At 38.0% G+C, this 25,935-nt stretch overlaps 1 protein-coding gene across 3 annotated transcripts; it reads right to left on the minus strand.

The window, feature by feature from the left end:
* Positions 1-25,738, minus strand: SLC26A4 (solute carrier family 26 member 4). 3 transcript variants are annotated; one of them, XM_026868326.1, is made up of 19 exons: positions 25,440-25,736; positions 23,132-23,242; positions 21,415-21,605; positions 20,773-20,937; positions 18,114-18,266; positions 17,920-18,002; positions 16,860-17,007; positions 14,591-14,704; positions 13,756-13,833; positions 13,467-13,562; positions 11,899-12,005; positions 10,478-10,547; positions 10,056-10,148; positions 9,861-9,956; positions 7,852-8,082; positions 6,317-6,371; positions 5,859-6,004; positions 4,568-4,651; positions 1-2,928 (listed from the first exon to the last, which is right to left on the minus strand). In XM_026868326.1, exons 1-19 carry the CDS (start codon positions 25,666-25,668, stop codon positions 2,905-2,907), a joined length of 2,274 nt encoding a protein of 757 aa, XP_026724127.1. In that variant the 5' UTR covers positions 25,669-25,736; the 3' UTR covers positions 1-2,904. The 3 variants fall into 3 exon arrangements, 2 of the variants coding, with proteins under 2 accessions (XP_026724127.1, XP_026724128.1); XM_026868327.1 differs by lacking the exon at positions 25,440-25,736 and adding an exon at positions 22,663-22,830 and having other exon boundaries at positions 23,132-23,240; XR_003400400.1 differs by lacking the exons at positions 1-2,928; positions 4,568-4,651 and adding an exon at positions 7,496-7,518 and having other exon boundaries at positions 5,965-6,004; positions 25,440-25,738.
* Positions 25,739-25,935: the final 197 nt, after the last annotated feature.

Genomic DNA, 25,935 nt, shown 5'->3' on the forward strand with positions numbered 1-25,935 from the left:
TTTCTAGTTAATTAATACAATTACTTTTAAAATGCAGCTTTTTAAAAGGGTAAAAAACTTAAAATATATCTTTAAATTTAATACCTGACATGCAAAGACAGAATAGTAATACTCAAAATGCATACAAAAATATAACTTCTTCATTCTACTGGAAAAAGATAAGCATGTCTAGTTGCATTACTTATGGATGTTTTAATTAATACAGAACTGTATAGCATTTTAGCTTTATTGCAAAATCCATTATTTTGGTATCCTTCATTTTGATGGATACATAGACAGAAAAATAAGCACATACCCCATACCCACCAAGAAAGGTATTTAAATGCTTTCTGCATATTACAGCTTACTGTTCTGTGTAGCTGTAAGCTTTGTGTGAAATGCTATTTTTCAGGAAAAGTTGAATATTTTGTGCTAGATAATTAAGAACAAATACAACCATGCCTTGAAGAAATATGCAGGCCAAGAGTAAGTGCATTGCATCATATTTTATCACAGTTAATTCCAGCTGAAATGTCATATTTGAAAGGAAACTGAAAGACTGTTGAATATTTAATTGCTTTTTCTAAATACCTTTATGGACAAGAACTGGAGAAGGTTCAAAAAATAATGTAAGCCCACATTTCTGTCAAGTAAGAATCTACAGTCAAACCTCACAGTGTAGATGCTCTTCTGAAGAAAAAAAATCCACTGCTATAATTTTTTTATACCGTCTTCTCTATAGTATGTGTTCTGTGTAAAAATTAGCTGAAAGCTCACTTATCAGTCCCAGAATGGTTTACTTTCACTTTTTACATAAAATGTACATCCACTTTAGAAAAGCTATACAGCCTCTGAGAAACATGTTACTGGCCTTGTCCTTCACCACTGTGTGCTGCGTGCACTGGCAACAGGGGCTGATATTCGGGTTAATGTAAGTTGGGGCCATGGCCTGATAGGAAAGTTTTGTCAGTAATGTGGGCAGAAGTGCCAACCCTCTTGCGTTAGGCTGGCGAATGGAAGGGCAGAGAATAAGGACAGGTAGTGCTAAAATTATGACTTGTCAAATCACAGCCTGAGCCTAAGCATTAGTGTAAATAGGAATTAATACTTCTGTCAGAGGAGGTGCAGATCAGTCTGATTTACCTCTTAAACACATGCATAATTCTCAGCTTGTGGAGATGCCAGCATGACAGACAAGTGGAGTATGTCTATCTGTAAATACAAACCTGCGGTTTTGCTGGCTTGGACTGGAACAGCAATATTGTCTAGGTTCAAGCCTGTATTGCATTTGAAATGAGAAACTTCACTGAGTGTCATGAGGGCTGAAGTTTTTACCTTAATTAGAGAATAAAGATGTCAGTCTGGTGTTGTTACCTACTGTGTAAGTCCAACTGATGGAAGGTTATAGGATTTTTTTCACTGATTTGGATGGAGTTCACTCAGGTCCTTAGGACAAAATAATTTATTTAGTGCTTAGCTTTTCACCTGAGATTTTCTGCTAACTGCAGTGAAAATCTTCTCTGTGCAGTGTGATGTAGGAAAATTTCTCTGACATAATCAAATAAGGAGACTTAAATACATGAACATACTGAAGCTAATTAGCCCACATTGTGAAACTTAAAGGGATTTTATAACTGGACATTTCTTACACTATTTTTATTATCTCTTCCCTCACCTTGCAAATATTTTTTCCTTTTAAAAAAATAATGTAGTGCTAAAATTTAAGGTAGCAGTCTGCTTTCCATCAAAACACATTTCTTCTTCATTGAAAGTAAGAACATTGTTCTCCTACATATCTATTTTATATAGTCCTAAAGTAAGGATTAAAGTTTTGCAGGTCAAATCCTTTATCTTTTGTAAATTATTGCACTTGTGCATTATGGACTGTCAAATGTAAAAGAACAGCAGCAGTTTGATGTAGAATATTAAAAGAAAAATTATGCTATTATAAAAATATAACTATTCATTAAACTAAATAAATTCCTATGTTCCATTTAAAAAAACCCAAACCTCTATACTAGGTTACATTCTGACTTTCTTACTTTCACTCAGTAGCAGCCTGTTCTATGGATTCCATTAAGTACTTGGGGACTAAGGTTTTTGTTGGTCTAATTTATGTCATGTTCTGCCTCTTGATCAAAGATATGTAACCTAGCCAAAAGAATCTGTCTATACTACATTTTAGGGACAATCATTAATAGTAGTGCATGATTTGCTACAATGGGATTAATACAGAACTAATGAACCCATATTGAAGAGTCTTTTCTATTGAAACTTACCCTATTTAAACTTTTATAGTAGTTCAGTGCCATTTTCTGTTCATGTGACTGTTTCACCTGTCAACCCTTTCGGTTATCTAACAACCTGCAGCAATTTAAGGAATTGCTTGAAAAAAAACAATCACAATACATTTTTCAAGACCTGTCAGCACATATGCTCACACTAATGTTGTAGAATTGCAAAGCCTTGGCTGCCTAGAACTCCTGCCCTCTCGCTAGGCACTGTACAAATACAGACAGAAAAAAAAAAAAAAAAAAGGCTTGCCATCCAAGGGTTTTGGTCTCTTCAACTCTCCTGGGCAGAAAAGAAAGCAATTTTTTATCCTGTACACACTGATAAAACAGTGTAATGCACCTTCTGCCTTACTTCTGCCTACTCAAAACTGAGCACATCTTTCATAATATTCTTCTGATTTTTTTAATCAGTATATCATATCAGAAAGTGCTTGCTTAATCAAGGTCCAGGATATTTCCAGGATAATGTTAGCTAAAATTTGGAGATTTCTAGAGATCTGCATCATTCAGACAAACAATCAGGGTTTTCTTCAAGTGCAAAGATTGGTTTCATTGCAGAAAATGCTTATATAGTACCGGTGCATAAATATTGCTGTGAGTTCACAGGAAGGACAGTACCAGCAGTCTGTCTTCATGAAGCAAGTCTGCGCATAGCCTAGTGAAATGGTTTTTAAAAGGTGGAGAGAAACAGCCCATGGTTAGTTCTGAGTACACACCACTTGGAAAAATAAAATGTCTGTGTATGTGTTAACTAAAAACTACCAAGTCCAACCTAGCCTCAGTGAAAGTACAGAGAAGGAAACTGTTCTGAGGCAGCGTCCCTCTGACTTGTGTCTGCGTCGGACAATTCAGCCAGGAAGCTGCAGGTCTAAAGGTTACTAGCTCTCACCTTCAAAATGTGGCTATAAAGGTGGAGGACAGAAACCTCTCAGAACACTCTTTGACCTTGTATTGGTAGTTCTGTGTTTGGCTGCTTTTCTTATTTAATGACAATAATATAAATATCTAAGCAATCCTGTGAATAGAAATCAGAATTCAAGTCTTTTTGGCTTGCCATTCCCAAATGTTTCTGTTATAGAATCATGGTGTCTTTGTAGCTTTTTTAATCCTTCGTTCCTTTCTACACTGTGACTTACAGGGGAGTGGAAAACGCTTCTCCCCTTATTAGTGATAAAGAATAGTATTTGGGTCTCTTGCAATATTCATACCAACTGGAAAAGGAGGGGGTGACTCAGGAGTGCCAAGTATCACGATCTACTGACCAAGCCCTGGTGAAGTTCGAGAGGATTTTGCTTAGAGTCTCAGTTTCTCCTCTCACCAATCTGCCTTCCCAAGCTGACCTTACCTCTTCCTACAGGACTTCATGCTGTGGTAGAAACTACAATGCAGGGTGATGCTGAGAAGCTCTACCCAGCCACAACCTCCTCTTACCGACTTCCCTCCAGGGACATCTACATCCCACAGGCACAGCAACCTTGCTGCAGCATTTTGCTAGAGCATGACAGAGAGAAGGATCACAGCATTCCTGTGGCTGGAGCAGAGAGGCCAAGCACAGGGCACTACCCCGTTTTAGGCAGGGAATTAACAGAGTTCTGACTAGTACTACAATAGGAAGGACAGATAATAATCATGCCTTTACCTACATGGAGTGTTATAATACTTTCAAGGTATTGATGCATCACTAGTTTAATTCATCTCAGGCAATAAAAGGGCATTTAGACCAATCTCCTAATTTCTGAATAAGTGACCTGTGTGCTGCACTGTTATTTAAGCAGTAAGTGCTACTTTATTTTCTGGCAACATTTGGTAAATACAAAATACTATGGTATTGCTTTAATGGACTTGTGTTGCTGCATGTTAGTTATGTTCAGTACACTGCTTTGCTGCAGCTTCCTGTAAAGTGTTTATATTGTGCAAGAAGATGGCCGCTGTGTTAAAAGGAGGAATGAAGGGAGAAAGTTAACCATCATTTTGGACTCAGGTGCCTCAAGCCTTACCAAGTCTTCTCTTAGGCACCTAACTCATGCCTGTGTAAGGCAAAAGTAGTCCTAAAGCAACAGGGATCAGGAGATGGTTATGCACACACAATCTACTACATCTCAAGAAGACCGTGAATTTCTCCACTAAGCACTGACATCCAGGCCCAAGGAGAGTATTTACTTATGGAGGAGGAAACTGTTGGGGGACTCAGTTCATCTGCCACACTCTCACAGCATGACACAATGCTACAGGCAAAGGAATATAGCCAGCAGTATTCTATAAATGATAAGCACATTCGGTTCCAAAGTGCGTACCTCTTCCTGAACATCAAGTTCATCATCAGGACGGCTTGTTTCTGTGAACTCTATGGGTTCTTTAGACTCCTGCATGAGTGAAATCTTGGTAGAAAGAAATTAAGAAACATGATGAGTTACGCATTGTCCATATCATTGAAGTTGATTTATTACTCTGAACAACCTTAATGTTACTTCCACATCTCACAAGAGTCTGTTGTTTACTGTACCTTGACAAAGCTATTGCTTTAGTTCAGCTGAGAGAAACTTACATGTTGGAAAGCTTTTGGTGCTGTCTCTCCTTGTATGACTAGTTATGGCTTTGTGAAAATAATAAAAGCAGAATTGATTTCTAAACTGCTTTTGTATGGCTCTGTCAAAATGTTGATCTCTACTATAAGACAGGACAAAACTTCAAGAACCTGGGTAGTAAACAAAAATTATCAAAAAATAAGGGCTCCATCCTAGTTATTTAACAGTAATATTAATTTTAATTACTTTTTATTCGTAATACTATAATGGCAATTGCTAGGAAAGGAATTGTGGTGAAAAGACAAGGAGAAAATTATAAGGCCATTTTTCTAATGTGGGCTCACATCTTTAAACACTACAGAATGTGCTGGTTATCTCAAAAAATGCAGACCACAACTAGGAAATGCACAGAGAGGCAGTTGGAATGAACACTAGCATGAGATAGATTCTACGTACACTCAGACCAAGTAGGATGGGACTTGTCAGCTTTGATCAGTTGTCTGAAATTATTAATAGTGTTGGGAAAGGAAGAAGGGAATGGAATGATTATTCATTGCAGATAACAATCCAGAAATCTAACAGATTCAAAACAAATTAAATATTTGTCATAGAACACATTTAAAATTATAGAACCCACTGCCACAGGACGATGTCAAGCTAAGATGTGTAAAGGGGTTCCAAAAGGAATACGAGAAACACATTTTAAAAAACTTCAGATGTGATAAATATAATGGTCCAAATGCAACCTCCAACTGAGGAACTTCTTAAGCTGTCAGTTGTCAGAAACTAGAAAATGTGTCTTAGGATGAACTGTTCTCCATATATCCTGTTTCTCGTGTTCTTTTCACTAACAAGATCCTGGGGTCGACAGACCCTTCCTTTGATCTGGCAATATATTCGTGTACTATTTACTAGATTACTACGTGTCCAATTTACTAGATTCTCACTTTATCTGTACTACAGCTCTGTGTCTAGTTTTTGAATGTGCCATGCTGTAATGGAAATTGCAAGACTCCATGCTAGATGATAGGAGAGGAAACATGCTACTGGATATCCTTACCTTCTCAAAGATGGGATCCTGGTTGTCACTGTATGTCATTTGATTCCTTATGTAGAGCACAGCATCATGGACAGTCAAAAAGAATATGTCTTTTCTGACAATATCATCAAAGAAGGCACTCCGTTCCAGTTGAGATATAAGGTTGTCTGAATCACAGAAAGTCATAGCAGGTTAATACAATTTGAAATAATTTAAGAAATAAATGTCAATATACATGGTTGCAACTATCAGAAATCAAATGTACAGCCAAATCAATCAATCAATCATAGCTTTGTCTTGAGTTTTACTTTCCATAAAACTCCACCATTCTTTGTGTCCCACCACAGCCCACCATGTTTATCAGTGTGACAATTCACATTTTTATTAGAACAAATGCTCCCATAGGCACATCTAGAGATCCCTTCTCATCTTCATTTTATTCTTTGCCTGAGTGGTAACAGAAATATTTGGATGTTTACCTTGATATGAAGCAAAGTATACTCTCACATCGATTCTCTCAAACTCTCTAATTATCTAAAAAAAATAAAAATTTGCAACAAGGACATAAATAAATTGAGTCTGTAATGAGAAAATACGTGTAAGTATATATGTCTATATATGTAATGTATAGGCACACACACTTCATTTGTTTCTGAGCATCTTCATTCCAAATTGTACGTTTTGTTCATCCATCATAAATAAGAAACTGCTATACTTTGCTATATTTAAAGATCCAGTAGTTAAGTACCTGGTTGCTGAAGTGGCCTATCTTTGACTATGTAAATGGAACTATCAGTTTTACAGATACATACATAGCTGCCTGTTAAGGTTCTCATTCTGTTCTCATAACATGAATAATCATGACTCTTCAAGTGAGAACCACATGGGCCTGAGCAACCTTTATTTCTTCCCATGTATGTGTGATATGATACAATCTTCCATTGGCACATGCACATTTTTTACACAGATTTTTCCCTCAAGCAGTGCACCAGATGGATCTGTTCTTGGGTGAAAAAGCTGCATATGGAAGGAAAGAGTCATGTTTGTGCACCCCATATCTCTTTTGTGCCAGAAGCCAGAACTGAATCGAACTAGGCAGAAAGCTGAAGCAAGGCACATGGCATTCCTGTATTTCAGTTAGTTACAAGGTGGGAGACTGGATTCTACCTGTGACTCCCTGGTGGCAGGCAAGTCTCTTGGAATAGTATTTTCAAAGGTGGTTACTAATTCCACCCCCTTCTGTTCATTGATAAACTAGAGTCCTGGTCATCTTACATGTGATTTGTAGATAGGCTAAGCAGTCCCAACTGCAAAATGAAGTTAGTGAAAGCAGAAATGAAGTATCATAAAAGATTAAAGACTGAACAGTCTGGTCCTGCACACTTAAAACAGGGTACTAAAAAATAATGGAAATACTTGCCCTTAGTCTCTTCACCTCATTTCCCTCTCCCTAAACTAGAAATATTATCTCCATATTACATAGTGTGATGTTTGAAGATGAATTAATGAATATTGATGAGGCACTCTGATATTAGCCACAGAAAACTCTATAAAGAAATTCATCATTCTTTCTTCCTTCATAATTTAAATAACATGGAATGAATAAATAAATGTCGTGGCTAAAGACTGAAGTGATGGTAAGATGAAATTTTTACTACCTCTGTGTTGAGAGAGCATCATCCTGTGCCCAAATTAAAGCAGGAGGCATGTGGAAAGAAAATATATAACTAAAACATTTCATAATATATGCATACAAGGGGACCACATTTTGCAGTTCTAATTTTAGAGTACTTGACCATGCAACCTTCATAGTGTTCTTTTAGTGTATTTAAATTTTTTTTCCCCCTTAATATATTCATAATCCAATATTCTACCTCTTGCTATATAAATTTTAAAGGTATTTTTCAACAATGGACTATTAAAAACTCAGAAATTAACTTCCACTAACAGCTCTTGATTTACATACTACTGACTAGTTTTGTTTTCATGGAATGCTAGAAAAAAATGCCCTTACCGTTTTTATTGATCTCACAGCTACAATATCCAAGAAGGTTACTGCTCCAAAATCAAGAATAAGACTGTGGATGGGCACCTTGGGGATGTTTACTTTGACTGGGAGTTCTGAATTCCAGTCCACCTGGATCTCTACTTCTTTGGTGGGAACTTGAAGATCTTCATTGTCATCAGGTTCCTCATCAGTCTCAAAAGCCTCATTGTTAATACCAGGCTCACTGATGATGCCATTCTAATGTGTAGATAATATAAGGAATATAGCATTTAATTGTGGAGAAAGTTCTTGGACCTACAGGAAATACTTCCCTGTGATAACTTCCATTTCAGGAGTGAACAAGACCAATACTTGTGACCAGTACCCTCTGCTCCTGACCCCTGGTAATGTGGTCAGCATAACTAATGCCATTTTATAGTGCAAGCAGCCATTCCCAGTGACCAAGCAGGTCATGTATTCATTCCCTTTCCTCTCATTCTCAGGCCTTGAAGGTCCTGTGAACCAATCAGACAAACCAAGCAGATTTCTTCTTCTCCTCCCCACCAGCCTCAAGATTCCTGGGCACCAGACTGATTACCCTCTTCCTTGCTGGTCTTGAAGGTCCCAGTCAGCCAGCCACCCAGGTGTTGTTGATGTCCCTCTCACAGAACAGTGTGCAGCACAGAGCACTGTCCATAAAATCAAGCAGTTACAAGTCCGAGGTGGGGAACTGGGACTGGAACTGCTGCTGGACAGTGAGACCTGTGACCCCCTGGTGGCCAGGAATGCCTCCACCATCATCAGCTTCCTTTGAGGATTGAGTGACCTGTCCTCTTTTATATGATTTTTGAGTCTAGATTATGATTATTACATTTACATCAAACCACATATTAAGATCTGACATGATCTACAGAGGATCCATGTCATTAGAAACCACAAGTTAAGTTAGGATATAGGTAATTAGAAACTATAAGTTAAATTGTATTATAAATTCTGTATTATTCTACTTACAAATTGTGCTGCATCGATTCTGTTTATAGAAATCCTATGCCATTCTAATAATTAATTCTGTCCTATACTAATCATAAAATCCTGTTAAGAAAAATAAAACTTTAATTGTAACTACAGTTTAGTGCCATCATCATTCTGCCAAGGTTCCCTAAAATAATCTGTCTGTCCCCTTAGTGCTGGGCTAAGATTTTGTATCCAAGATCTTGTATCCAAGATTTTAAAGAAAAACAAGAAAGAGCACATAATTACCTCCTCCTTTGTGCAGTTACTTTTTATTTCTTTGTTAAAAGAGCATCTTCCTGCAAAAAGGCCACTATCCAGAAAAATAAATACCTCAAAGCTACTCCCTCCCTCAATAGCTTTCTTTCTAAGAGACATTTAAGACCAGTATTTTCAGCTTTGACTTAGATTTACTGTATATAATAACATGGTAAAATAACTAGGTCAAAAGCTGGAACGTCACATATCTGAGCATTTATAAATTATATACAGAAAAACTTTATTCTGCACTGAGAGCAATGACAACAGAAAACCCATTTCTAACTTCCAGTTCTAGAGATTTAATGGGTTGCCTGTACCTGTCCACTCCTGTAAGCATTTAATTATTGAAATGTACTTTCCATACTCAGAGGAACATAACACTGCTTTTTTTAAAGAGGATGTGGAAGGCTATGTCTACCAGCCAGCAGATACAGCTCACCTGTGCACAGGAAGCTGGATAATAGGAGAATGTACACATGAAAGAGCCAGCACTTCTACTGCACATAGACCATCTGAGCTGGTGAGGGGAAGAGGTAAGATCAGGGAATCTCTAGTTTCCATTCCTGTTAACGCTATGACTGTCACAGCTGCCTGAATCTGTGGGGTCTTTGGCAATAGGTGTACTGCTCTCCTAAGCCTCCTGCAGGACCCAGATTTCCTGCCATAGTAATAAGTCACACTTTTCCATCTTTATTTTTAAGATGAGTACAGAAGGCTCTAACATTAGTCCTTTGAAAAAGAAGAGAAAGAAAAAATTGGTTTACCTTAGTAGCTTTTAATTTCCCCTTCTTGATTAGCTTTTGTATCTTCCTCAGTGCTTTGAGTCTCTTATTATATACTTTGACTGCATCAAATCCCACCTACAGAAAAAGGATCAAAATTATGTAATTTTACCTAGAGATAATTCTGAGGAAATCTCAAAGACAGTTAAGTGTCCAAACCCATCACATATCACTTACTGTGGATTTGAGGCTGCTTTTGAGTCCATCAATGTTAGCATAAAAAATTGGACTTGAAAACTTAAGAATCTTCACACCTTCTGGTTCTATAACCTGTTGCCAAAGAATATAAGGTTAAGCAGCAACAACCATATTTTGGCTAAAAAGAAGCCATTTAACTGTTTCAACAGTTCAACTATGTATCTAATTCACAAAAAAATGGTGTATCTCTGCTGATAATTGAGGTGATTCAGTTTTCAGAATCTTACAGCCCCAGCATGCAATGTGGACCAACCATCTGGATCAAGATAAAGCATTTAATGCTGAAACTTGTTATCTTCAAGCACTACACTTTCAAATTCAAGTTGTCCACAATACGCAATGCACAACTTTGTCTTGCACTGGTTTGTAGACTGAAGGGAAACAACTCAGCAATGACTTACATTTTTGTAGTCCTTGACCTTCTTGTAGATGTCTGTGCCAGGAATGTTTCCAAAGCCACCCCATGAAGGACTAACAGAAGCAAAAGATAAGACAGTGAAGGTAAGCATCATACTTAGGCATTCACAGACTGAAGGGATTGCTGCACACAGACTGTCATAGACTCATGTAGTCTGCTCTCTTCTGCCAAACTAATAGCCTCATTGCAAAAGTGTTTTGTCTGTTTTGTGTCGCTGTGCAAGGGTCTTTTCCCAATTTGTAGTGAATGTTTTTTTTTAAAGACAGGGTAGTCTTGTCTCAGCCTACTTACTGCATCATTTTTACGTAGAGCTGAATTAATAACTTGTTCGTTTCCCAAACCAGAAAAATGTTTTAAAAGCAGATTAGTTTGGGTTGAATGAAAAGATAATTTTTTAACTCTAAAAAATTAATCACTTTTTTGTTTCAAATCAACTGAAACAATACATCTATATACTATTCAGATTACTTAAAACTTTTTGTCCAACCCTTTTAATTTTCATTTCAGTCAATAACAAAACCAAAATATTTTGCAGTCTCCAGATATATTTTTAACAGTTGAAGCAAATTTTTTTTAAGTTTGAAAAGCCTCACCTCCCTTTTATATTTGATTTCACGTATCTGAGTTGAATTTGATAATGTTTTTTGAGACTCTTCAAATTCAATTTTTTATAATCTACTACTCTGTAACAACTTTTACAAGGCTTTATTTTTATACATTTGCTGACAGTGCAACTTTCCTTTGATACTGCTAGTAACCATATTCTCCCGACTCCAGGCTGAAGGAAAGGAGTTATATTGTTTTTTCAACAGAAAGATAAATTAAAAGTAACAAGATGGCCAAAGAAGATTCTTCAAGGCCACCTTTTCTCACCATTCCACTACCATAAGTTCTTTGAGCAGCAACAAATCAGCCACAAGCACAAAATTTTGTCTTATACTTCCTCTTCTTTCACAGGCATACACTTAGTCTTGTATAAGCAGTAAGTGAAAAGGTTATTGGCATGAGCAACATACTGTAGTAGTATTGCATGCTAAGAGTTATTATACTGATCAATTAATTACAGAAGCCATTCATACATCTTTTTATATTTGACCTGGAATGTTCCTATCCCTTTCCAGAACTCAGCTATGTGGGTGCATAAATAACATATGGCTAAGTACCACCAGAGTACCCAACATGATACAGAATAAATACTGATAAAATAATGCAGCTTCTCTTTTATCAGTGTGATTACATGATAGCACACAAACAGTGTTTTGTTCTAAAGAATGGATTTTTTCCATTTCAAAATTTTTGTAACCCCAAGCAGATTTCCTGTCACAAAACATCTTGCTTTTCAGCATACGGTCTTCTGTTTTCATGGTATAACACTAACAATTATTTCTGATCTTTGTTACTTACAACTGAACTCTCAGCACAACTGTCAGCAATCCAAATAGAAGGCCCGCAAGTAATCCCAAATCAAGTCCCAGAATTATAGATGCTACACATGTAAAAACCCAGATCATCTGGAGAGGAAATAACAAATGTAAAGTCTCTTAATTATAACATTTAACTCCTGGTCATGCTAAAGAATCACTACACCAAACAATATGAGTAGCAGAAGAATTTAACTTTGGAGACAATCATAGCACACTGGCAATTAGCTGACTTCCATACAGAAGTCTTCCTCTTCCTCCAAGATGCTTCTATCCATCACTGTCTTGTTAGGCACAGTTAGATTTTTAGCAAATAAGGGTTTTTTTTTTAACATAACAGCATTTTTCAGGGATCCAGTTACTTTGGTGAGATTAAAGTAGATGCAGTTAACGATTGCGTTTTTTTCTTTCTGATGGTAGAAGTCTTTCTTAATCTTTCTTTAGAAATTGGAAATAATTTATTTCCAAAGATGTAAAATACTGTAAGATGTCCCACCTGTAGACAATTAGAAAGGGAAGAGTTCTCCTCAGTGATATCTAAGAAGCAGAACTCTTGCAAAGAAAGGTATTTCATACTAACAGGTTAATGGCACTCTCTAAAGTCTCCACTGAACATTCAGGCAGAACAGTTGAAGTGGGCTCCTCAGTTCCTACCTACACCACTGCCCAGGCAGAACACCCAGTGGACAGAATCTTTCAAAAAGCTGAGTGCCCACACTTCTCACTGAAATCAGTGGTATCTCTTACCTATAAAGAGAACTAATAAATGTTTGACTAAAAATTTTCAGATCTACCTAAGGCAGGTACTGCCCAATGACATATGCTGTAAAACCTAATCAAAGTAAGGACTGGATGGAGAAAATACTTTCTGTGCAAACTTTTCCTGCCCTAACAGCCACACTTGAAGGTCTATTCCATGAAAAACACAGTGGGAGATGTAAGCAAGTGCCCTAAGATATGGTTATAGTTGTTCATAAGAAAAGTCTGTTCATAAATCCCTTAGCATGCCAAATGAATCCACATTCTAGCTTGGATTAGTCTTGCTACAACAAGAAAACATATTTTCTGAGGACTACCTGAGATTATCCAACCAAATGAGAGGCTAATGTAGTAATGTCATAAATATATGTACATGTCAAGAAAATATGAGCTTTTCTGGCCCATTTAAACTGTGCAAAAGACAAAAGCAGAATGGTAAAGGTGGCAACAGGCCATCTTTATTCTAATTTTCATGCCATCTCAACATAAGATTGCTGTAAACTATGGTAATTCCTATGAAGGAGTCATCACTGCACAGGAATACCCTGACTGACACCCTTACTGTGGGGTATAGGGAATAAAGAAAATAAGCAAAATACTATGTAAAACTCTAAACCAGGGAATTTTTAACTGACCTCATGGCACTTGCATTTTGAGGATACACATAAAAGTTTTCTGATGTTAACTCTACAAAATTCTTTTTATGTGGTAGCTGAGAGAAACTTGGATCACATTAAGAAAAAAACCACAGACAAAAACATTCAGGAGAAAAGTAAAAATTAGGTTGCTTACAGCATCTACTTTATTCTGTCTCCACAGACGGGGAACATCAAACACTTGCATGAACATCCCTTTCAAGTTAGCTATAACTACAGCTGCCAACACAGACTGTGAAGAAAAATGATGAAAAAAGTGTTATTCAGAAGCAAAGATGCACATTAAGATAGTGCTCAACATTATACACTATAAACCAGAGCCTAGTCACCATAGTCTAAACAGGGCTATTAACCCTGCCCATCAAAGTTGAGCATTTGGATCTCATGGGTACTGGTGGCTGTGCTGCAGAGGACAAGTACGGTACCTTTTGTAAGGGTTCTAGCAATTTCCCCAGGGCAACAATAGAAATCAAAACAATCCCAGCTGAGATTATACCAGCAACCTGTAAAGAACAAAGTGTTTATAGGAAATGAATTTATTAAGACTCTATCTTATCTTTCTAGGATTACAAAGAGAAATGTACAAGTAGTTGCACATTGCATTTCTTTAGGCACAAGGACACCTGCCAAAATGCCACTGTGTTTAGGTGTATGTGGGCAATCATACACTTCAGCTAACACAGAGGGAATTCAATCAAGCAGGTAGTGTAAATAATTGCACATAAGGTAGTAGCTCTTGGAGGGGTTACGTTTCATAGACAGATGAAGGAGCAGAGTCTGTGTGTCAGCCAGAAAAGGGGCTGCTGGATAACCTGTAGTTCTCCACTGTTAAAAAATGCAAAGGTGTAGTACTGCAAAACAAGGTAGCTTACTCAACATGAGAAAGATGGCACATGGGCAGATGATGAATGGCAAATAGCAGGACTGCTCAGGCTAGCACGTGGGAGCTTAAATATCTCACAGGCAGCTGCAAGAGGATCTCCTCCCTCATCCTGAATTGGAAATTAAATTCTGGGGAATTAGGCTTGAAGGATTCCTTACCCCTAATGTAACTCATGCTATGTAGAATGATTGCCCTCTTCTGGCAGAACTACAGAAATGATTCACTACCAGAGCACAAGCTCCCAGCTAACATACCTGTGGCTTTCCACGTGCCAGTAACACAATCATTTTAGGACAATTTTCATCCTATTGTGAAAGCTGCGTCCTATACAAGATTAAATTTACCCATGCACAGTACTAGTAAGAAGAGGTCATTACCTGAGTCTTTCCACCAGTACTTTCTTGGACTGCGGTCCGTGAAAGAGCAGTAGTTGCAACAAAACAAGAAAAGGCACCTGAAAAAATGTTGCTCAGCCCAAAGGCAATAAATTCCTGAAAGATAATTGGATGATGCTGTAAATACAGATGCCTGAGGACAATTTTGCAATGGAGAATGATTGTCCTCAATGAAGAATAGCTTCTACAGTAATTTATAAAGCAGGTAGCACAATAATATTAAGAGTATGGATCGGTAATAGCTGTTGAACGTTTACACAACTTCCTCTCATGCCAGTGTAACTACCTGTGTTTGGAAACCAACACAATGAAGTTGGCAGACTCTTCTTGACATGGACATATTCATCTTAGTATAAAGACATTTAAAGCTTATTTCCATCAATGTCATCACACCTAACATTTCTAGCAATTACACTGGTATAACTGCATCAAGAAATGGGGCTAGTATAAATTTAACTCCCAGGTATCATCGGCTGTACAAACAATTTTAATCAGTACAACAGTCTTGAGTTTAGACAAGCCTTTAATTAATGCAAAGCAATGTATTATTAGTAGAACTAATCAGGAACTTTGTAATAAAACAGTTTCACTGAAAACTTCTAGTTTGTTGAGCCAGAAGTTTTTCACTCTGAACATCCCATTGAACTCACGCTGAGTCCCAGGCAGCGTTCTCATAGATTTGCCCCAGGGTCACAGATGCTGGCGTCTACTGATGCTGGTTGTTCTGCTCAAGTGACAAGGACCCTAGGAGCTTTATGTCCTGGGATCTGAGCCATTCCTCTGCTGGGAAATGAAGCATTTGGGAGCTGCCTGCAACCTCATATAATTGACAGAAACATTGTTTTCACCAAGCTGACACAGTCACAAGAGCTTTTCACTCACTGCAAATTTTTAAAAATATAATTTAAGATTTCATTTTTGACTCTCCCCTTTCTTTTCTCCAAAATGAATTTTCCTGCAAGCTTTTCTTCAAGATCCAACTACAAGAGCAGATTTTGAAGTAATATTCTTTAACAGAACGGGCCTAGATGATTCAGGCCTATTCCTGTGTAACAACTGTGCTCCGCAAGAAAATGTTGGAAGTATAGCTCCTAGTGTTCTTAGGTCTTAATAGTATTGCCCATACTTCAAATTTATTTTACTACCTGCTTTTATGATCTTAACTTCTCCAGTTCAAGTAAACTATTTGCCCATCATTCATGGCTGCATTTAACCTTTGCTATGTGTAAAATTCATAGCATAGTATTGAAAGGAAGGCACTTTGCTTTTATATTTATATAAAAGCACTATTACAATATTTAATTAGTATTGTTGAAGCACATCAGTGCTGGCAGAAAAGCATATTCAACAAAAGAACAGCATCAATAGTACTTCCAGGAATATGTATTATTCGTTCAGATTTATTAAACTGAAAGTCAATGCATTTTAGGCAACTGTAAATCAAAGGGTTACCAGATATGACTTTTCTGTATTTTATAGTGACCAGCATGTTCAGAAGTGTAATTTTGTTACATACTGCAAAACAGTGTTTCCAAAATCAAACTTTATGTAATCCATTAGTACTAAAATAAAGGACTTGTTAACAAAGTGCTCATCTCTTTATTGTAGCGAGTGTATTTTCCCATATGTTCAAAGGATAAAATTAAAAATTAGCATATATGCAGGACAAGGAAGCTTTATGACATTTTTCTCCCATGCCCATGGGCAAGCCACATCATAACCCCTCATGAAGACACTGAACAACTGCAGGAATCATCTAAGAGCTTCTCAATGCATAGCTCATGTAATATTCTAGCTACGTGCCTTTAGAAACCAATGGTTAAACCAATTCTTCCATTTGGTGCAATTATTCCAGGATGCTGATACGCATTTACTTTTGTGAAGCTGCAGGACTTACCTATACAGTTACAAGTATATTTATATTGATGTAAAATTCCCCTATACAGTGCTTAGCTTTAATTTTCTTTTCAGTGCTACTTCAATCACTGAAGCAATACAGAAGGAATTAATTAGTGTGAAAAGCCCGTACTGAAGACAGAGCCCATGTGGCTAATTTATACGATGTGGTGAATTTGTTAGGTAATATATGGCCATTTCAGCTATTTCTTTTCAATAATTGAAAGAATTTCTTCTGTGACACTTCAGCTTTAGTCTGAAAAATGACTGTGAATGATGTTCATTTGGCTACATAAGTGAACATGAAACAGAACTTAAATTCACTATGTTTATAAAGTATTTTGGTTATACATACCTGGTTTCCATCAACAGCATAGTCATACTTGGTTGCATATACTTTTCCCACAGATACAGCAATAGCATAAGCAACTATAGCAATGGAAAAGGAGGCTGCTATCATCTGGGAAAACAGGCTGACATCTGGAGGTTCAGGAGGCAAAAATCTAGCATTTAGAAAATATATTAGTGTTATCAACATTGATCAAATTCTGTTCTTACTAGAATTGTCGAGTTTGAGGCAGAGGCATACAGGTTGCTTATAATATGAAGTGTAATGTTTCAAGTTAATAAAAAGGTGGAAACAGCCCATTGACATACAGAACACGCTTATCTAGCTCACCATAGCCCAAATCCTGATGCTATTAGTCAGCAACAAAGCGCCCATTGTTCTCAGCATGACTGAGATTTGGCCTTATGATAGCAAAGTGAAAAAGTACATTTTTTTAAGCATTGAATAAAGGATGTATTGAACAGTATGATGAATTACATAAATATGTTAATGACACTTCGTACTATTGTTAACATACTTCTTCAGAAGATCTCAAAAACATTTTATCCCCTACTGTGTTTCCACAAATTTTAATTAATCAAGCCCTGAATACCAAATGGAATGTGAAGGTTACTACTGTGAAGTGCTCTGAATCTTTCAAGTGAAAGTCTCTACCAGTGTAATTCTCAACATCCTTGCTCCTACGACTATGAAAGTGACAAGATTGATTGGGATAACAGTTGTGGCATGAATATGAACCTCCGTGGGATAATTCAGGTCTACAGAATATAAGTCTATGCAGAATTTCATTATTAAAAATAATTTTTAATTTTTTTTTTTTTTACATTTTCCATAGTCATATATTCACTTCATAAGCACAAAGCAATTAGTTCTCAGATGAATTTACCAAATCAGGTAGATGTTCCTAAGCACATTTTATGAAGGAAATCTAGGCAGCATATTTAGGTGTCATAATTGACAGAGCCAGGTTACAGCTATCAATATCTCTTTTATGTCTTTTCTCTTACCACTGTCATTTTTAGCCAATTAAAATAATACCTATTTCCCAGAAAACAAAGGCACTCACCCTCTTGGAATGCTCTTAACAATGCCTGCATTGTATTTTTTTTCCAAGTTGGCAGCATATGAAATGCCAGTGGCTACTATTGTCTGTAATAAAATAAAACAACAGTTTTAATACTTAAAAAGGGTTCTTGTCTTCTTGTAGCTAGCCCCATCTATTTTATATGTCATCAGTTTTTGTTATGTTCCTTTGCTTACCACAATAACTTCTATTGGTATAGGTATAGGTATCTTGTGTTTGAACCGATCGTTTATTTCTTTAACTACCATGCAGACAAAAATGGTGAGGAGTCCAGCAATAAGATCTGCAATGTTGGTGGTACCAATTTTTTCAAATGTTTCAATAAGAGTCTGAAAAATAAAAAATGATAACATAAAACATGCCCATGTCCACTTGAAGGATGTGAAAATACTCATGAGAACATCTAGATGCATGGGGTTTTGGAGGAGGCCGAGTTACATTTTCGTTCAGGCTGGGAGGAGCCTGAAGATTACATACTGTCAAGGTGCTACAGAATCGGAATTGTCCACACAGGGGGCTTCTGCTTTTAAGGAAATTAATACTAAGTAAGAAGAGCCAAACCCCTACCTGTGTTTTACCTCTATCTGTTCTGGAAAAAAGGAAGGTAAGATCTATAGCTTCTTTCCTTTGTCCGAATAGCAAGGGAGATCCTAATTTTTCTATTCAAAAGACAGCTAGCAGACCCATGAGCAAAACTCCTGTTCACAACATACTCAGTACGTATGGTCTGTGCATTATATGTTTCCTATTTCCACTGCTGACATCCAGAAGAGTACGAACATGAGGGTCCTGCCAGGCTGTGGAGAATCCTACACTTGGGAAAAGCAGCCACTAAACCTCACCTTATGGTAAACTAACCCTCCCAGCAGAGTTCAGTCCCTGGCTGGAGGATTCTCACAACTGGGCTGCAATAGACAGCTCCCTTCTCTACCCTTGCTATGCCCTTGCTTGATCCTATTGTTTATTGCAAACAAGTATACAGAGAAAACATGAAGGGCTGATTACAGAAAAGCTACAAATACTCCTCTGTCCTCCTCCTAGGCATCAGGGTAATTCTCACTTTTTCCCTGTCTTCAAGAAAATTTAATTATTCCATGCATAGCGAAGCAGCTTTAACAGAACAATCTAGTAGAAAAGAGGTTAGAAACAGACTTCTTGTATCCTGGTTAGCTCCCCAGATACTGAGCTGTCAGTTTAAAGGCAAGGGGAAGGTTGCAGTACCACTACTACCATTTTTGAAATAAAATGTCTAAGTGCTTAATCACTGTTTTCTAAGCTAAAGAAGTCTTCCTGAAACACTGAATCAAATGCCTTTCTTCAGATGACTGAAGCCATTTCTTGCCTGTCGTACTGCTTACCATGGATCCCATTCTTACTGACCATCTCTCACACAGGTGCACTTCACAGGCGAACAGTAACTTCCTAGTTCTGGGTTGTGAATTCTGCTAATGTTGGATGCTCACTGTTGCAGTTTGTTAAGCACCACTTCTGAGGCAAGTCCAAAACTTGCTGAAGCTGAGACAGCAAGTCACTGGTTGAGCAGACCAAAAATCACAATTTCTTTGCTCTACACACACCTGGAAACACACCGACTTGGCTCACCTCTAAGAACACAGAAGCTTTGAGCTTTAACCTAGCAGTCAACATTTCACTCAGGCTTGCAGGAGCTGGAAGAACTATATAATTCCTTTTCAAAAATACTTTCTACTAAATGTACCAACCTTCAATAAACATAAAAATAGTGATAGAAAAACCTGCTGCATTAACAAGTCCATCACCCTGCCAGGACTGCTCTAAGGTCTATTAGATAGTACTTTGTCTCATCTAATTTTCGTTCTTCTGAGGGAAAGTGTTTTCATTGTTCTGAAAAGGCCCATATTTTTTTTAAGTAGTCCACCAGATTTTTTTCTAAATTTTACCTTGCTGTTTGTAGTTATATGCCTATTCTATTATTGCTAATCTAGACATCTGATGTGTTTTTTCTAGTCTGGTTGCCTGAACTGGGATGTAAAATCTTTTTCTTGTCTAGAACAGCCACTTTTAGAAATCTGTTATTCTCATGTGGAGTGCTATGGAACATCTAAAATATTATGAACCTGAATAGTTTCATGCTGAAGTCCGTGACAAAACTCTCAATAATTTTTCTGGGGAAGGAGACTATTCCGTAATATGAGACCTCTAGAAATTCAGTATTTTTGTAATCCAGCCAAGACATTTCTCCATTTGATCATTTTCTCTAAGATCAACAAATGGAGTTAAGACAGAAACATTTAGCCTCACCTTAGCTAACCAGTAGGTACCTGGCTGCAGAGTGGGCATCCACATTCTTCTTTAGGTATTCACAAGTATGGCTACAGTGTGGAATGGAGAACAATGCTCTTTACCAGAATGACCTACTGGGTTAAGAGTAAAAAGGCTTGGGACTGGTCAGCTTAGGGAGATGACCTGACAGTGTTAAGAAGTGATGAAACATCCTTCACAATAAGCCAGAAGGCAAGGGGTGGAACAGAAAGTACTCTCCAGAGGGAAAACCTAGAGAAAAAGAATTGTTTTGCTGGATAATTTTGTTTAAACTTCATGTGAAAAACTGCTCTGCCTGAAAATGACTTCACGATGGCCATTAGACTTTCTGTGTGGGGAATCCTGAAAGCAGCTGCTTAGAGCCCCACAGCTACAAATGAAGAGCTGCAGATCTTCGTGAGAGTGAGAACTACATGAATGTTTTGTACTAAACCACCATATACATAAACCATTCCTGTATGAAATGGAAGCAGAAGATAAACAATTACATAAAATCTGTCATAAAACCAAAATAGATTAGAAGGGTATACTTACATATATTATGGAAAGGACACCATTATAGTTTTTAGTTGAAACATTTAGGACTATTTTCAACTGTGACACAAGCACTTGAAAAGCAGCTGCAGTTGTGAATCCCCCAACTAGTGGGTCTGCAAGGTACCTCACAATGAAACCAATCTGAAGGACTCCAAATATTACCTGGAAAAACCACGAAGAATAACAGCTTGCTAAACAACCAAAAGGTACACTTTTATTTGGTGATTTCTTATGCTTTGTTCTTTTCTCTTTGTCGATACGGAGTCTTAGGACCATCTTCCCCCATTGCAGCCTAGTGTAGCTTAATATCATGCCATCCAAGGGAATAAAGGAGACCTAAAGAAATGCGTGAAAGGATGCTCCAGGATATGCACCATTAGCACTTAGTTTCATGCAGATCTCTCAGTCTGCAATCACAGGGCTATTCTTCTGTTGTCTGCACTCTCAATCATGTTGCCACAGACTCTGCCCAGGATAATAATAATCCCCCAAAAGCTCTTCAGAGTTTGAGATGATTTCCTTCATTTTAGTGCTTTACTACAGGAAAATGTCTTACTACCCTAGTAAGTATTTCCATGCTGTATGTTTCCCCATTAAAATGAAAGCTATCAACTTATGTCTTCAAGCAAACTATTTTACCTGCAAAATTCCAACCAGAAATGTGAGGGTACTAGCAATCAGGACTCTCTGTGCATCTCTGGATTCAGTGTCTATCAGTGTCCCAGTACCATTGGTCCCTGTAGCATTACTGCCATCTATGAGAAAATTATCATCAGGGGCCATGCTCAATACCACAGATCCCACCATCAAACTGACTACAGGGAATGGACCTGTAATGACAAACAGACCACAATAAAGTTTAATATATATCAAGAAGAAGCATTTATCACACTAGACAAACAAACTCTAAATCAGAAAATCCATTTAATGTTTTAACTGGGGTACATTAGTACTATTAGGGGGCCAGGAGCCACAGGCACTGCAAACATGACACAAAGATACAATTCCTTCCTCAGATAACTTACGTTCTACATACAGGTGCAGTTTCGTGCTTTGCTTAAACCAATTCAGGACTGTACCAAGGCCAAAAGGGGCAACATGTTCCAACCATCTCCCTTGTATCAGCACCACAACCAGACAAAACCGATCACTGATCCAACTGAAAGCAACATTTAAATTATTTTTGGGTCATGGTTAGTTTTCAGCTGCTCCAGACTGCCACACAGGTGCAGGGTCAGGAACCCCCACACCGTGGTAGTGGCAGGAATAGGCACCACAGGGTAGGACCACATCTTTTGGCTGTAGTGTTGTATTACATTGGCTAAAGATGACTGAAACTATCCTTTGGGCAAGATACAGAGAGAGTAAGTGATCATTGTGTCAGCAACACACAATCTAAAAGTAATCACATTTGTTGCTGTTATTTACTAAGATTACGCAGAAAAAGGAAAATGTAATGAAATGTCCTAAAGAAGGATAAGTTAATTTTACAGATACCTTAGAGGACACTTCATGAATAAGAGTATTGGACAAAGCATAAGAAGGAGCATTTGATAATGTAGAAAGTAGGAATGTTAACATAAGTAGGGGTTACAGCGCAGACCTGGATAGCAAATGTGAGCCGATAGGTAGGGTAGGAAGAGGCTAAAGTGGAGAAAAAAATACAGAAGTATTTGATGCAGCAGAGAAGAAAGTTGATGAAAAAGTGTAATATCATGCCAAAGCTTTGGGAGGGGAAAACAATCTATTCTTAGTAGATATGAACAAGGAAAGACTGTATTTTGTTAGAATGAAGGAAAAGAAACTTCAGTGACCAAGCTGTAACATGAATTTTAAATGTGAGAACTGACACTTGAAGAGTATTCAGAAAGTATCAACAAGGTTTACCCATAGCCTTGATGTGAGGACCTAGAGCGAGGCTGGAGTGTACACACAGGTTCTGGGTCTCCGCAACAGGCAAGAAGATGATATTGTCCGCAGTGATCAAAAAAGGATGCAGCAAGGAAGGCTTGTAGAGAAGACTAAAAGAGCTGTTTTAGCCATCTTGAGCTTTAGCTGATAGAAAAGATATCTGTTCATACTGCCTACCAAGGCCTTGATCTTGTAATTTTTTGCATAGAGTATAGCCAAAGACAAGATTTAAACTTCAGCATAAACACATGCAAAAAGCATGCATGGGCACAACTGAAATTAGCTATTATGTACAGTCACCTGCACAGAGAAGAAATAAGCCTTAAGTCCTTCAAACCCACCAATATTAACATTCAACACAACCAATTTGGTTATATGAATGTTCACAGTAAGGGTTAACATTTAATAGTAGATAATTCACTGTAACTTGAAAACATGCAGTTACCAACTGAGATGTGCCTTGATGTTCCCAGGAAAAAGTATGTCAGGATGGGAAAAAAGGCAGAATAGAGACCGTATCCAACAGGAACTGCAACCAGCAAAGCATATGCCAAACCTGAAATGATAGATTGTCAAAATGTCAGGTTTAAAATCTCTCAACAAAACACTGTCTTGTCTAGAATAGACTTTCAGAAAGATTTACTTCTTCTGCCCAGACACAGTTTAGAATGTGTTTTGTCTGTAAATCAGTTGCAGACAGGTATGTGAGTATCAATAACTGTAAATGATTGTATATCCCACATGTAGTTGGATGAGTAAGTACTGAAAGATGTTGCCACATTTGTATAGATAGCACAAAACATAGGCTCAGATGTGAAGTCTGAGTGGTGGAACACTATTGCAAGAGCGAATGGTTTGCCCCTTGAGAGAAAAGATGGATATGTGAAATGTTCTAGTTATAGACAGAAATTTCAAGCACAGGCTGTATTACTGTACCACAAATATGCTTCAGTATGTTCAGCCCCTCTGAAAATCAGGCCACTTTTTTTTTTTTTTTTTTCAATATCAGTTTATAAACTTAAAAACCAGGAGTAAATCACACAAATTTAAGAGTTTTGATCCTTACCATTGTCTTCCTTTGTATACCCGTTCAAGCCATCAAATCCAACAAAAAATGAAAAAAAAAAAAAGAAAAAATTTGCCTTCAGTATCACATCCTTGTTACCTCCCACTGCAGGGTGTAGTGGGATCAAAGATACTGCAAAAAGCTCTCAGAGCCCAAAACAATTGAAGTCCTGTGACTGGTGGGAGGACTGCAAAGCAACACACAGTTGCTGGGAGTTAGGGACTGTAGGGGCTTCAAGATCCCAGAAGACTTTTTTGGCAAACATTTTGGCCGATTTTGGCCAATTTTGGCCGCATCACACAATTTAGATTTTCAGAATTATTATATATTTTTTAAATTACAGCTAGATTCAGATTTGCACTAATTTGGGTTTTTTAATTTATTTTTTTTAATACATAGATGGAAGACCAAACAGTGTATTTCACTAACCAGTTTTACAAGTGGAATTTAATTGTGGGAAAATCAGGCCCCACTGTAAAAAAATAAATGAGGGAGCTACAGTAAGAGCATAATAGCTGTTATAAGTAATCTGAAAAGCGCATCTAGACCAGTTCATTTTAAAAAGGCAGAGGAGTCCTGTAACTGTGGTGCTACCTCCAGCAGAGATCTTCCAGCAATGACACAGAGTCTCCACTGGTCTGTGGACAAATCACTTTGTCATTCCTCAGGTCACCCTCTGCCTGGACCAGAAGTTTGTAAAGCATTTTTTTCTGCCATGCTGTGCCTCCCTAGCATGCTCCAAGGGAACAGACAGTAAGGAATACTTGTGGCTAATTGGGAATGCGTAAACTGCTTGCTTTGTTCCCAATATGAATCTTTACCCCTTTGTGCAAGCAATTTCTACTGAGGGAAAATGAGGGGTTGACACAGCTATCTTAACCTCCCCAGTCCAGAAAAACTGTGAAAATAGTGTAAGAACACTACTGAGATGAAAGAAATTAATGTGCTGGTTTGTGTCAGGGTTATAGCTAGTCTTGTCTTTGAAAGCAGACCTTATCAGCTGCCTCAGGCAGAATGGTTCTGCCCTTTAAGCCTTCCTTAACTATCTTATTTTAATCAATTTCTTCTTATTTCTGCCACTTTTCTCTTTGTTCATCTACTGAACACTTTCTTAATGAATGGAATAAGGAAATAAGGAACATTTAATATGTACATAGACATGTACTGTACGCATCCATCAAGTTTATCAATTTTTTAAATGTGAATATGCCACCACCTCCTGGGAGGCTGTTTTCTGCAGATATGTGAACAATCTTAAGGAAGGGTCAAATTTTAAAGGAGAGTAGATCTCAAGTTTGCATTATTTTTGGTCAATAACTAGATTTTGTAGGCAGCTGCGGTACAGCTGTAGGCTCAGATAACCAAGAAAGAGAAATAAGACCACATGGCCTATCACAATGTAAATTTTAAATATCAGAATGAATACTCTTTGAGTAAAAGGCTGGGGAAAAAAAAAGTTAAATACATCTTGATAGCACATCAAAAGAAATTTTAATCTTCTAGCCAAGTAGAGAAAAAAAAAGAATAAATTAAACCCATCAATTATTTATTGAAAAATAATATCTAATATCTAGTATTAAATAACAAGTCTCAGATTTGTAATTCCATCTGCATAACATCCCTGTGTTCAGCCGTCTCCCTTATAGAAACGTCCTCAGGGAGGGAGGGCCGGCGTGCCCGGTTTTACCTTGCAAGGTGGCAACGAGGCCGGTGCTGACCCCCGAGATGACATCGCTGATCAGCCACTCCTTCACCCGGTAGTTGGGCAGCCACTCCAGGATGGGCAGAAAGGACTTGGCAATCTGGAAGGCCCTTTTTCTTGAACATCTGCAAAAAACCCAAGTGATGAACATACCCCATGGAGCTGCGACTGGAAAGCCCCCAATAACCCCAAGCTGGTGGAAAGCGATGCACATTTTAAGAGGCAGAGATGGGCACGGTCGTGTCTTCCAGACAGGGACGGGGGCGTGTGGTGGTGTCAGAAGGGCCGCTTCCACGCGCTTCGACACGAAGGGAAGCAACGATCGGTCTGTGGACAGACCGGCGTTGTTTGGGCCACTTCACCCCTCGGCGGGTGGAGTTCACTGGCGCCGGGACAGCGCGTCCCCAGGCACCCTCCGGCTCTCCTCACCGCGCCCGGGGCACCCTCCGGCTCTCCTCACCGCGCCCGGGGCACCCTCCGG

The sequence above is a fragment of the Athene cunicularia genome, assembly GCF_003259725.1.
Source record: "Athene cunicularia isolate RWA chromosome 1 unlocalized genomic scaffold, athCun1 chr1_part2, whole genome shotgun sequence".
NCBI classification, from domain to species: Eukaryota; Metazoa; Chordata; class Aves; order Strigiformes; family Strigidae; genus Athene; species Athene cunicularia.

Excerpts from the sequence above, each read along its gene's own strand:
- SLC26A4 (XM_026868326.1), bottom strand. The coding sequence starts at position 25,668 with ATGTGCATCGCTTTCCACCAGCTTGGGGTTATTGGGGGCTTTCCAGTC. Across the intron at positions 23,243-25,439 it reads CCTCGTTGCCACCTTGCAAG|GTTTGGCATATGCTTTGCTG; the intron begins GTAAAACCGGGC and ends CTATCATTTCAG. Across the intron at positions 13,563-13,755 it reads TGCTAGAACCCTTACAAAAG|TCTGTGTTGGCAGCTGTAGT; the intron begins GTACCGTACTTG and ends TTTTCTTCACAG.